General features: G+C 32.5%; 1 protein-coding gene across 1 annotated transcript in view; it reads right to left on the bottom strand.

Annotated features, from left to right (window-relative positions):
• Nucleotides 1-13,893, bottom strand: part of LOC129223311 (probable ATP-dependent DNA helicase HFM1) — a 120,561-nt gene that overhangs the window by 26,686 nt on the left and 79,982 nt on the right. Inside the window, exons 25-29 of the mRNA XM_054857877.1 lie at nucleotides 13,435-13,518; nucleotides 10,537-10,685; nucleotides 9,903-10,006; nucleotides 4,300-4,370; nucleotides 2,311-2,478 (exon numbers count right to left, since the gene is read on the bottom strand). Coding sequence (XP_054713852.1) covers nucleotides 2,311-2,478; nucleotides 4,300-4,370; nucleotides 9,903-10,006; nucleotides 10,537-10,685; nucleotides 13,435-13,518 — 576 coding nt within the window. The remainder of the gene's footprint in view (nucleotides 1-2,310; nucleotides 2,479-4,299; nucleotides 4,371-9,902; nucleotides 10,007-10,536; nucleotides 10,686-13,434; nucleotides 13,519-13,893) is intronic.

Here is a 13,893-nt window from a genome sequence, read left to right as displayed (position 1 = left end):
TTGCTGAAATTTTATAAAAGTCTATAAAAGCCTAACAAAGATTGGTAAAATCGTAAAAATCCTTTAACCGTAAAAACTGACGAAATTTCGTAAAAATTACAAAAAAAATCAAGCAAAAATTCGCAGGTAAGAGTTACAAATAGGACCGAATTTGCCTATAAGATAAACAAGCTATTGCTTAGGTCCTCTGCTTTGAAGTGGGTCCCTAACTCCCAAAAAAAATTCATGATTCGTTCCTTAAAAAATGGAAATTGCTTGAAAAAACTAATTTCATTTTTAAGTGCTTGAAAACCTTGAATATTTGGAAACGTGTGGCTACAAACCTTAAATTTTAAAATTTCTAACAAATGGTAGAGGGGGGAGGAATGCCAAAATATGTCAAATTCAGCTCCTTGCCACATCCTGTATTAAAAATGTAAAAATCATGGTCCTCACGTTGGTAACATATTATTTCAAGTAAATTTTTGTGACTCACATATTTCATATCTTGCTATTTATTCAATCCCGAATGCAGTATTTTGGAAATTCTTTTGTATTGATTGCTTTTATCTTACTTCTTCTGCATATTGTCTATCTGTTTAGCACGGAAAAAAATACACACTACTTCTATTTCTATTCGTTTTCTGCCCCACTTGCAACTGAAGAAAAGTTGTTATGAGAAATCTATGGTTTCTTTTTTCTTTTAAATTTAAAATAGCTATTTCTCACAAAGTTAGAACAGGACTGTAAAAATTTACAATCAAGTACTAAAGTATCAGAGACTGGAAAGTACAAATGAAGTGCATTAAATAATTTTATTTATTCTAAAGTCCTTGAAAATAATTAGATAAGTCTTTGAAAATCCTAAGCAAAATGGGCTCCAATTACTTCTACTGCATATTGTTAATCTGTTTAGCCTTCCAGGAAAAAAAAATGTTACACTACTTCTATTCCTTTTCTCTATTCCTTTTTGTTTTCTGCACTACTTAAAATTAAAAAAAAAGGTGGTTGTAATGAGAAATCTATAGTTTATTTCTTCTTTCAAACTTAAAATGGCTGCTTCTTACAAAGTTTGAACAATACTGTACAACTGTATAAGCTAGTTATCAATTGCTATATCTATCCAGTTAACCTTGATAAATCTTCAAAATGCAAAATTTTATATCCATTTTACAAAATTTTCTCCGGGGAAGAAGCCCCTGGCCCCCTAAAATTGGAGATATTCTATTTCCCACTTAAAAGGGATCCCTACTTCAATCTCTTGATACCAACTCCCTCTCTTAAGGTCAATTCAAAAAGGACAGCATGAAAACACACATTAATGAAAACGACACACAAAAAAGTAAAACATGGACTTATGCAGCACAGGAAACAGACAAAAACATGAGAGTGGGGAGCAATAAAAATGTTGCTAAAAAAAATCCTGCCCCCCCAGGAACTCAGTCCTAAATCCGCCTATGAAGAGTAGGATTAAGTGCGTAGGATAATTCTTTCTACAAATTCAGTACGTGTGACTTTTGCAGTTACGATGACAAAACAATTGTGGTTTCATAATTTTCTGGGAATTTTTTAAGCATACTGTTGCATCTATGAGATAAAAATTGTTTCAGAAAAAAACAAAAGCTGCAGCAGGCAAATCTTTTTTTATATTTTAAGGGGGGAAAATTTCTAAATGAAAAAAAAAAAGATAGGAATTGTAATAAATATTTGAAAAGAAAATTTTCATTTTTTAAAATTTAAACACATTCTTATCATAATGCTTTTAATATAATCAAGCAGAATACGACAGCAACGGTAATATAAGGCAGTAACCAACTCCCATTAACAACTACTTTTTTTTGGGAACAGAGAGTGGTTGCTCTAGAGCAGTTCCACAGTATAATAAAAATAGAAAACTATTAAAAGTTTCAAAATTGGTTAAAGCTCAAAGAGTTAGAATATTATTTAAAAAAATTTTAAAAAGTAAACGAGACTGGAGAAAAAAAAGATCTTCCAAACTTCTAGCTAAAATAAAGTCAAAGAAATACTGTTTTACGGAATCCAAGTGTTGCCCAGACCAGAGATGTGGTGAGGGGAAGGGGATCACCCCCTCCATAGCTCTTGTTTTTAACAAATATGACCAATCCTAATATTGCATTTAATCTGCAAGTAAAGACATTTATGACCAATCTCTAATTCCGTCAGAAAGTGAATTCTGGCTGCGATAAATGTGTTATCAACAAAACTAAAAAAGTGACTGAATTATGTACGGTAAAAAATTATTTCAGTTCAATATTTGATGGCATCAATCACTTAATTTCAATTTGTAAGTTAATCAACTAGTTCTCTCACTTGTGGTGGCAACGTGCACACTCGGTCCTGAAGCTGCTGGAAAAAATTTTCAACTTTTGTCTTTTTAGTGGCACTTGCGACTTTTACTCCAGATTTACAGCATTCGTGACAGCAAGTAGCTTTACTCAAGCATTTATGGTGACACTGACGCACAGAATCTTGTTCTTCCTGGTCTTTGAGAAAATATTTTCAATTAGATTTTATGTATTTGTTGCAAATCATTTGCTACATAATATAAATGTTGTTATATAATAAAAGTCTACAACAATGTACCCTCTCCTACCTTTTAATTTCAATAATTCCAATGTTTGCACCCGTAAGTGTGGGCTATTTTTTTTCTCCCCATTACTTCACTGCAACCAAAAAAGTTCGTTCGGAACAAGACAATACTTGCTGTTATCACTCAAATTAATTTGAATCACATACATGTAAATTGATATTTTTATTATTTTAAAGGGACAGGAAAATTATACATAACTTTTACAGGAAAATACTTTTTGGTACATGGTTAGAAAAAGAAAAACTGTATTCAAGTATAAGGTACACTATAACAAAACTGAATTTTATATTGAAAACATCTTTTATTCTCTTCTTGGATTTTTATACATATTTTATACATTCAACGAGTAGATATGTACAGTAGAACCTCTCAATAAGGGACACTGAGAGGACCGGACATTTTGTCCCTTAAATAGAGGTGTCCCTTATTCGGAGGTGGATGAATTGGTGCATGCCGTGTACTTAGTAGTATAATATCACAATAAACATTAACTATTAACACTTATGATTAAATACTGAAAATGTTTCATTTATACTAAATAAAAAACCTAATTATTCAAATTTCTAACTTTATATTATTTTATTAATTAAGATTTAATTAAAAATTTTGTAATGCAAAGTTTTGTAGTACACAGAAATAATTTTGAAGTAATTCATCACGTATATTTGCTTTATGTTATGTAATTTACGATGTAATACTATATGAATTACAGGTAATGTTCAAATTTTAAGTTTTGTATACCAAGCAAATTAGTTGCTGTACACTTTCCCTCGACCCTGAACCTACGTTGAGAGGGCAAATCATGCATGTTAATTTCAGCAAGTTTTTTTTACGACACATTACTTGTTTCCTTCACATATGTTTCTGTCAAACTTATCTCAATTAATTTTTACAGGAAATATGAATCTTGAATTTCAGTAAATTCACTATTTTTTAAGCGCTTATATATTATGTTTTGCTTTGTGACTGTCCCTTAAACAGAGTGTCCCTTAATTAGAGGTAAATACATGGAAGTCCCTATTCAAAGGGACTGGGACCAGAAAAAATGTCCCTTAAATAGAGGTGTCCCTTATTCGGAGGTGTCCCTTAATGGAGGTTCTACTGTATTTAGTAAAATAGGATTTTTCACTTTTCTTGGCCGACTTTTCATCCTAAAGCTCACACTTTGTTGCATTAAAAAAGGGGTTCCTTGTGAATCCATAACACCTGTCTGCAGTAATCGGCAAATTTTGTGCGATAAAATGTTGAAGAGTCTTACTTTATTTTTCAAGTATGAAGGTATTTAACCAATTCTCAGATAAGTGTTTAGTTTCAAGAAACAATCAAAAGAATAAGACATTTAAAAAACTTACCATTTATTTCCCAGCTAAAACCTTTGGCATCCACTGGCTAAAAAGAAAAGCAATGTGTAAGAATTATCCTTTATTACGCCTAAAAATGATAGATGTCTAATATCTCTACAATTAGTAATAAATATGAATTTTTAAAGCCACTTACATACTATTTTGATACGAATTTATTTTAATTTTTTAAATTTAAATTTTCACTTTCACAGGCAACTGAATTTGAAACTTTGAATATTTGAATCAGCCAGACACAAATGTTATATACTATATTTATACCTAGTTGCACTTCACATAAAGGCAATGATTTCTACTTTTGCCTACAGTAAGCATTAGCATGCATACAAAGGTAAGTGTATATCTTACTTTTTTCCGAGTATCTGAAGCATTTTCAAGGCCATAGATTAAAGTGTAGGATCTTGAAATGTCTAAGCCAACTAAAAAAATAAATATATAATTAGAAAGAGAAATGAAGCACTTAATTCAGCAGAAGAGTAATGAAATAAATGCACCCTGCCATTTTTGAAAGAAACACAAACAGTAGATTTTACTGTCAAAAACAGAAGATTTTTATATGAAAAATAAATAAATAAAAAAAATAAGATTTTATATTGAAAATATTTTGAGACAAGCTTTTTAAATTAATTTTTATTTGACTGAGCATTTTACTGCAACTTTTAAAAATTTGCACTCAAAATGATAACAGAATTTTGTTTAAACATTACAGACATAAGGTTTTAATGAAAAAAACATGAATTTTATTTATTCGCCTTTTAACAAAGCTTAATAATAATCAAAAATGGAATAAAAATCAATTCTGCGTATAGATGCAAAAATATTGTATGAAAAGAAAAGTAAAAATAACTTTTAAATAAACTTCAAAACAAAAAGAGAGAGAGAGAGAGATAGAGATGAATTGAGGCAGTGAGAAACAAAGGGATGTATGTGGACATTTTCAAGTTTTGAGTAAAACTTATTTAAAGATCAGATCCTAGGTAGGCTTTCATTGATTTTTTTAAAAATCTTGCTGTGCAGCAGCACCTACCAGGCCTACTAGTATTATCTCTTGCCCCAAGACAGAGGAGAGGTACCCCAACTATTTGTACTGTTTATCTCCAAATTTTTAATTTTACCACTTACATCCCTTTGCTTCTCACTGCCTCAATTTTAATTTGGCTATTGTGAACAGGGGTGTGCACAGAAATTTTGGTGTCCATCACAAATGATTTTTTCGCCACCCTCCATATTGTTTACGACTATATTTCACACCTAGTTTTAAAGTTACTGGGCTCTCTTCAGGCTCGGGCTCAAGCCAACAGGTGTCCCTTCTCTCTCTCTCCCATCCCCCTTCCCCCGTGCACTCCTCTGATGGTGTACAATATTAATAATTACCAATACAATAATTAGTACTTTTGAGTCAATTAAAAAATAATGGGGGGAAAATTACTGATTTGGGGACATTTTCAATCATTTTTTGTTGTTACTGATTTCTAAAGAGCTTCTAGCGGTTTTTAAAAAAAATTTCGTTTAAGTTTAAAAAAGCGGAAATAAGTCCCTCATAAGCAGGAAATCAGGAACCAAGCCTATAAAATTGAGAAGCTTCCACCAAAAGCAGTAGATTTAGCAGGTATTTCTAACAAATCTTTTACACTGTATAAAAATGAAGCAATATATACAGGGTGTATCAGTAAGCGTTTACAGACGTTCAAGGCAGATAGAGTACACCTAGACCAAGGCTGTCCAACTGGCGGCCCGCCATCACATATTGTGCAGCCCACCAACTTCTTATTCAGCATATTTCTTCATCGACAAACATCAATGTTGACATTCCTGCCCTTGTAAAGAAGGCTGATCGGCCTCAGTTTTCCCATTAAAATGTAAGCAAACTGTATAAAAATCCTTCTGTTTCATTGCTTTATCATTAATAATTTGACTTTTAATTGTCAACCTTTTCAAACTGCGGCCCGCCAGGTGATCAGTGACCAGGGGCGCCGACTTGGAAAAATTATTGGGGGGGGGGGGCGATGTCACCGGGGTCTAGGGAGTATGTTAAAGCACGGAGCCCTCCCCCCCGTCCCCCGAAAAAATTCAGATTTTTGTGCTTTGAAAATGCCAACTTATACATATTTTCTGGTGTGTATAATTTATACAAACAAACAATATGTGACATGGCGTTTTCAAAGTAAAACAATCTAAAAATTGGTACACAAATTTTCTGCTTCAATTAGATCATGTCATTTGCTTTAAGTGAGGGACAATTTTACAGTTCCATTTTGTGGGGAGCCATGAAGTGGCACCGATTTATAACAACTATTTGGGGGAAGAGTGCCATAACGGGGGCTTTGCCAGGAGAAATTTTTTAAATTTGAGATAAAAAATAGTGAGTTTTAAAGTTTTTGAAGCATTTTATAGTCATATGATCAACATTAGAACCCCAAAAACTCGACTCTCGGTAAATAGACACTCTGAGAAACTCGGCAAGTCAACGCATTTTTTGGTTTTGAAAAAAAAAACAAAACACACATGGTATTTTCGTAAAAAGCCAATTTAATTTACATTAATAATTATGCTTTTAGTCTATTACAGAGCAGTGAATATATAGCTCTGAAAAGAGTGAAATGATATTTAAATAAATCTAAACTATCATTAAAAGAATAAAGCATAAAAGATTGCTGTCGCACTTTGATTACTATAAGGGAAATAACTAATTTAAGCTTGCTTTGAATAAGGCTCACAGTTCATTTAATAAGAATAATGTCTCAAAATTAATTCTTTAATAGAGTTTGAAAAGATAATACAGATTACTTTATTAACTCTAATAATTGAAGAAAACTATCACGCCTTCCATTTTATATACAAATCAAATCCTGATATATTTTTTCCAAATCAGCAACACAAATGAGAGCGCCGCCGGCGACAGACCATGGGCGGATTTATAGGGGGTCAGAGGGGGGCAATGCCCCCCCCCCCCAGTTTTGGAAGGACTTTATATAGTAACAACACATCTTCCAAAAATTAAAAAAAAAAAATCATTATTTTTTCGTTTTTGAATAGTTCAGAAGAGAATGGGTGGATTTATAGGGGAGGGGGAAGGGGACAATGCCCCCAGTTTTGGGAGGAGTTTATAAAGTAACAACTTATCTTCCAAAATCTTAATAACAAAAAAAAAATCATGATTTTTTCTTTTTTGAATAGGAAATTAAAGTTTATTTTTTCTTTTAAACTTAAAACAGCCGTTTCTTACAAAGTTTGAACAATACTGTACAAGTGCATAATCTACTACTCAAGTGCAAATTATTGATAGGTTCTAAAATCCCAGAAAAGAATTGGCGTAGTATAGCCTACAAGGGCTCTTGAACCAAAAAACCAATCTAACCAACCAAACCTTGAAAATAATTAGACAAGTCTTTGAAACTCCTAAGCAAAGTGTGCTTCAATTTTATTTCTTATCAAGTGTATAAATTAAGAATTGTTCAAGTGGGTAGTATGTACTCTCTTGATACCTATTCTCTAAATCTGTGCACCATTTCTTTTAAAGTATTAACTTGCATCACAAAGCACTTTTAAAGCGTAAAACTTAAAAAAAAAATTATTTGCTTATTATTTCCAATTAACCTTTATAAGACTTCAAAATGCAGAATTTTATATCCATTTTAGATAATTTCCTCCGGGGGAGTAACCCCGGCCCCCTAAAACTGGAGATATTCTATATCCCACTTAAAAGGGAGCACTGTGTTACTCTCTTAATACCAGCTCCCTCTCTTTTAAGGTCAATTTAAAAAGGACAGCATGATTACACACAGTAATGAATTCGACACATAAAGAAGTAAAGAATGGCCTTACGCATCACAGAAAACAGACAAAAACATAGGAGGGGGGGGGGGGCAATTAAAAATGTTGCTCCAAAAAAAAAAATCCTGACCCCCCAGGAACTCAGTCCTAAATCCGCCTATGCGACAGACTTACCCGGAGAGTCGCGCAGTGAGACAAATTCTATGAGTGCTCTCAGCACCGTAACACTATTATTATTCACACCACTCGTTTTCAATTAACCCGTATACTACCGCAATAGTTATTTGTTTTAATTCATTACTGAATGTATTTTACAATGTAGCTATCTTCAAACAAGGAAAGTTAAAAATACCAACGTAATTTTGTGATTTTAGAAATCATAATATGACAAATAATGTTCTTAAATTATTGAGGGGGCTCTGCCCCCCAAAACAAACTATTCAGGGGGCTCTGGCCCCCTCAAGTCCTATGGAGTCGGCGCCACTGTCAGTGACCGGAACTCTGGCCCGTGGGTTCCTTGCAGTTGAACAACCCTGACCTAGACAATGGGAAATCACATAACAATGCATGGTCGGAAGCACTTTCCTGATGCGATTGTGATGACACAAAGTACAAGAACGACAGGACATGAATAAGAAGATAAAACATGTTTATTATTTTTAATACAGCAAAAATTTTTGTCGCTTTGTAAACCGAAGCATCAGATGACGGAGCATATGCACTTTGTTTTCTTGCCACGCTCGCTATGAAGCTTCATTTCACCTGCAGACAGAGTAGTAGTAGGATGGAATGTTACACCAATGCTAAGCTCGCTAAAAATGCATCTGATGCTTCGGTTTACACAGCGACAAAAAATTACGACGTATGCAGACAAAAACTTACCAGCATTTTTGCTGTATTAAAATATTAAACATGTTTTATCCTCTTATTTGTGTCTTGTCTTTCTCGTGCTTTGTGTTGCCACTATCGTATCAGGAAAGCGTTTCTGACCATGCATTGATGTGTGATTTCCTATCATCTAGGTGTTCTGTATCTGCCCTGAAAGTCTAAACACTGAACTGATACACCCAGTATATATTTTAAATGACACAATCTGCAATGAAAAAACTGTTCATAAAGTGAGAACAAAGATTTATCCATTTTTGGACATCTCACTTTTGGATTTTTCAACTTTAAATTTCCTAGATTATATTAAATAATATTTATTCTACACCAAATACGAAGCAGCTCATCCCACTGCATGTTGAGTATCACTGGTCTAAGTTATATTTAGCCTTTCCCTACAGGTATCAACAATTACATTATCATTAGAGCGTAAGCCTATAAGTTAAACAATGGGGCAGTTGCAACCAATGACGTAATGCTACTTTGACTGCAAGATAGTGTTAAGATAACTTTTTGTTATCAAGGTAAATGCCTTATAATTTAATTGTATAGCCTGGTGCAAAGGAGAATCAAAGGGGACATGGTTAAGTTGTTTAAATTCATTAAAATGAAAAATGTCAATGGGTTACATTTTTGCGTGGAAAGCAAGACGAGGAGTCATTGTTTTAAGCTATTCAAATCTCGGGCTAACCTGGACATTAGGCAAAAGTACTACTTTAGTAGGGTTGTGGGTATTTGGAAAAGCCTATTGGAAAAGGCTGTAATGACTAAGGGAGTAGATAGCTCTAAGAGAGTCATTGAGCTTCATTGGCGACTAATAAACTGACTAGGATCAGCCTAACTTGGCCGAGAGCCTGTTGCTGGTTGTCACATTTGTATTTCTATTGTCTGTGTATTAGTGTACATAGGAGTTTTTCTTTTTTTCAATATCTTTTATAGTGTAAATGTATCTAAATTTTTTTTGAAATAAATGATAAGGTTACAAGTTTTTTTTTTCTTCTTTTAACTGATGATTTTATTATATCTTAATCAGTTAAACAGGAATGAAAAAAAGAAAAGAAAAGAAAAAAAAAGAGAAAAAATCTTTCATATTGAATTATGTGAAGTGCATTGTCATGTATCATATAAAGAAAAGTAAGAACAAACCCAACAAAACAAACACTAATTTTATGCCTTAATATAAAAGCTACTTAATGAATTTATCATGCATGCATATTACACTTCGATGAAATGTTGTAATAAAGGAAACTAATGTTTGAGGAAGATCACTTTAAATATAATAACGCTCTCACCATAGCTATCACTGATGAAAACAACTTTAATATCTGCTCCTTTTTGAGCCTTCGGAATGTTAATATTTTTTGTCCATCTCTTTGCTCTCAGAAGGTAGCTGTTCCTAAATGGATTGAATATCATATACATACAAACAAATTATAATTGGAACAATGCAAACTGTAAGTGAGCAGAAAGAAACAAGTAATTTGTATTTTTCTTTAAAATATTAACAAACGAAACCAAAGGGAAAATATATTCTGATTACATTTCTTACACTGAAAATTGTAAATGTCTGTGTTGCATCATTAGGTAATAAGTTGGGTACAACATTCATTAGGATCATTCAGGAGTGCACCTCAGATTTTTTTTCTTTTTAAATTTGATTTTCAAGCTAAATTTTCACAGAAATTTCTTATTTTGATTGGGAGAGGGGGGGGGGGGATTCTCACAAACTAAATTTTTACACTATATGAAATAATTATAAAACCACAACAAGTAAAAATCCACATTATTTTTTACTTAAAAATACATTTGTAGTATGCTTCCAAGAACACTATTAGGTCGGATTGAAATACAGAGATTGGGAGAGTTACAAATTATAATCGCTTAAGTATAAACCACAAGCAATACTTAAGAATAAATGCCACTTACATTATTTTGTTGATGAGGACTATTTTGTCATCTGCATCTCCAATCAGGAGATGATATCCTCCTTTCTGGGGTGATCTGTTATCGAGATTTTCCTCATTCTTCAGGAGAATTGTGATACAAATGGTTACAATGGAGTTGTTGAAGGAAACCTAAAATGATTAAGAAATTCCCCTTAATTTATTGGTAGGCAAACTTTTTTGCTTTTTTCGTTAAAAATAAATAAATAAATAAATATATCAATAAATCAAAATGCAATTTTAGTACAAATTTTAACAGCAAGCAACAGAAAGTTTTGAAGGAATATTAGTATGAAATATTTTGAAATAAGTTAGAATAAATATAAGAATCTCTTGTCAATAAATTAATCGAACACTAGACATCAATTCTGAAAAAGGGTTTTGTTTGAAAAAAAGTATAGATACATATATATTTTTCATTTTTGATTTATTTATATATATATAGATTATGAGAACTGTTCCACTGCAGCATTATCTACAGGGAAATTTATAATACTCTCCAGGGTTACAGAAGGATATAAAAATAAATAAATAAAAAATATGTAAACTGTTGTTATTCTTGCTCCTTGTGGGTGGAAAGTATTGTTTTACATTTTTACCTGAATAATTGTTCTTAACTTATTCAAAAGTTTCTCAGCAAAAATATTTACGAAAGCTGACCAATGTTATATGATTAAGTGGGGATTTTAACATTGCGTCTGTGTGGAAATATTCTTTTATGGAAGGTTTTATTTTTTATAAGCAGGTGCTCATTTGGCTGTTATCCAATTAAGCAGGGCTGACAGTATCTTACAGGAACAATACAATGAAAAAACCCGTTTTTATTTGGTGAAAAATTTAGAAACACTCAAAATTTAACACTGTACGAATGGTCAACTTTTCCGCAGTATAAGTCTGCTTCCATAGAAAACTATCAACACAAAATTCTTTCCAACGGGATACACATCTCGCAATAATTGATATATATAAATAAAACAAAGAATCTACAGTGTGTTTCGTTTCAACCTGCAAGACCTTTATTTTCGCAACCGTTAGTCCTAGATGTATACTTCCAGTTTGAAAAATGTTCAAAATAAGACGCAGAGTTAAGATACTGAACGTTTGATGTAAAAATAAAAATAAGTCAAAAAATACAAAATTTAACTTTTTATACCGCCCCCAGGTACCCTAACTTATATTTAGGGAAATCATCTCCATTGCAAATTAATTCCAACACAAAAAGTTTGAAATTAATACGACCAATATTCACTCAGATATGAAACGCAGTGTTTTGTGACTTACACCACTTTTCACTCGCTGTCAATAACACCTTTTGGGAGAAAATATAGTGGTTAACAAGTGTTTAAAAAAATATGTGTGCATCGAGTGTGATTTTTCGAATTGTTCGAGGTTTTGAAGTGTGTCTTTGCATATCAGGGCATAACATTTGCATTTATTTTTAATAGCAATGAAAAATATAAATACCTTGTTTTTCTTACTTAGACGACCTGTCATTCTTATGAAAGGGCCATAAGTTCCAATCTCATCTTCTATATGGTCCCTTAAAACTTTGAACTGGAATATCTTCATGAGTTTTGGTCGCACAATTGTCAAGTTTTTTTGTGTCAGGAATAGTTTTCAATGGAGATGATTTCTATAAATATTAGTTAGGGGACCTAGGGTTCGTATAAGAATTTTAATTTTGAATTTTTTGACTCATTTTTATTTTTGCTTCCAACTTTCTATAGCTTACTTCTGCATCTGATTTGGAACATTTTTGCTATTGGAAGTATACATCTTCGACTAACGGTTGCGAAAATAAAGGTTTTGCAGGTTAAAACGGAACACCCTGTATATCTATGTGTGTGTGTATATATATGTATGTTCCCTATACAAATCCAGTTTTCTTTGGATCTGAACCAAATTTGGCAGTGAGGTACTTGGGCACCCGAAAAGGAATGTGTGTGGGGGGGGGGGGGGTTCAAAGGCCAAAAAAGAACTGAACTGTTTGAATTTTAATTTCAGGACTCAAAAATGACTCCTACCCAAAATAATTACCCAATCAGTTTAAATTTAATGCCATTCAAAAGCCAGCGAAAAAATGAAATTGAATTCCTTTGAATTTCCAAAAAAAACCAAGGTTGTAAAATCACTGGGGGAAAAGTTAATAGCATTATTAAGCCTAATGGAACAGAATTTGATACCTGAAAATTATTGTTTACGCCATTTCATTTCAAACTAGCGTGAATAAAACCATTCAGAAGGTTGCCACTTTTATTTTTTGACTGTGACTAAATAAAATTGTGTTTTTGTTTTGAGATAAAAATTTCCCCTTTTGATTATTGGCGATTTATCTTTTTTTTTTTGTATTGCCAGCAGAAGATAATCAAGGATTTTAGTTGTATTTATGAAGGGTTGCGTTTAATTTATTTGGGAGTTTTTGGTTTCCCATTTTGTATCTTTAAGTGATTATTTTGATGGGAAATTTTACAGCATTTTTTTTTCTGTAATTGAAGCCTGACTGTAGAAAATGCGTTATTAGACATAACTTTTATTTTCGAAGGAACCATGCAAAGCCGGGCAATGCAGCTAGTTGATAATAAAGCTTTCATTGAAATTGTAAACATATTCATGTTTTGGAACAATATTTTTTTCTTCAATATAAAACACCAACATCGAAGGCAAAATATTGATGTTAGAAAAACATCGAGCATACAGCAACAATGTTGGAAAAAACATGGACATTGCACCACTGTAGCTTACCTTGGGCTTCCATCCTTAACAACACTGATTCAGCAAAATTTGGTGAAGGTAAAGAAAAAAACCCTTCACAGATATACAACTTTTTATAACAAGAAATGATGGTTAAGAAAAAAAAATAAAGATATAGTTTGAAACTTACTTGATCTATTTCTAAATCATATTTTGGAAGGCGTTTTGAGCTTTCGATGAGCAAATTTCCAAATGGAGGATTACGTTTCAAGATCTAGAAACCACCATTGAATAAAAAATTTAATTTTGAATGACATGCAAAATTTAAAAGCATCAATGTGCAAGAATTTTCTTCTGAAAATTTTAACTACAAGGATTTGCACTTATGAGGCGTATAGTTGACTAGAAAGATCCAGCTTTACACATTTCTATTTATGTAATTCTTACTTGTAGTCTATAAAAAGTGTGTTTCCATATGCTCTCTAGACTCATACAAGGTTCTTTGAATCTCAATGTAAGCAGAACAGTATTTAATGACTAGGCTCAACTCAACTCAAGCCCAGAGCTGAAGAGCAAAATATATTAGTAGAGATCATGAATTTGAAAGCGACTTTTCAAGCATACAAAACTCCCGTTTTGCAATGCTCAC

This window comes from Uloborus diversus, chromosome 5, assembly GCF_026930045.1.
Source record: "Uloborus diversus isolate 005 chromosome 5, Udiv.v.3.1, whole genome shotgun sequence".
NCBI lineage: Eukaryota > Metazoa > Arthropoda > Arachnida > Araneae > Uloboridae > Uloborus > Uloborus diversus.
Note: the sequence above shows the minus strand (reverse complement) of the source record. Positions and strands in the feature narration are given on the sequence as shown.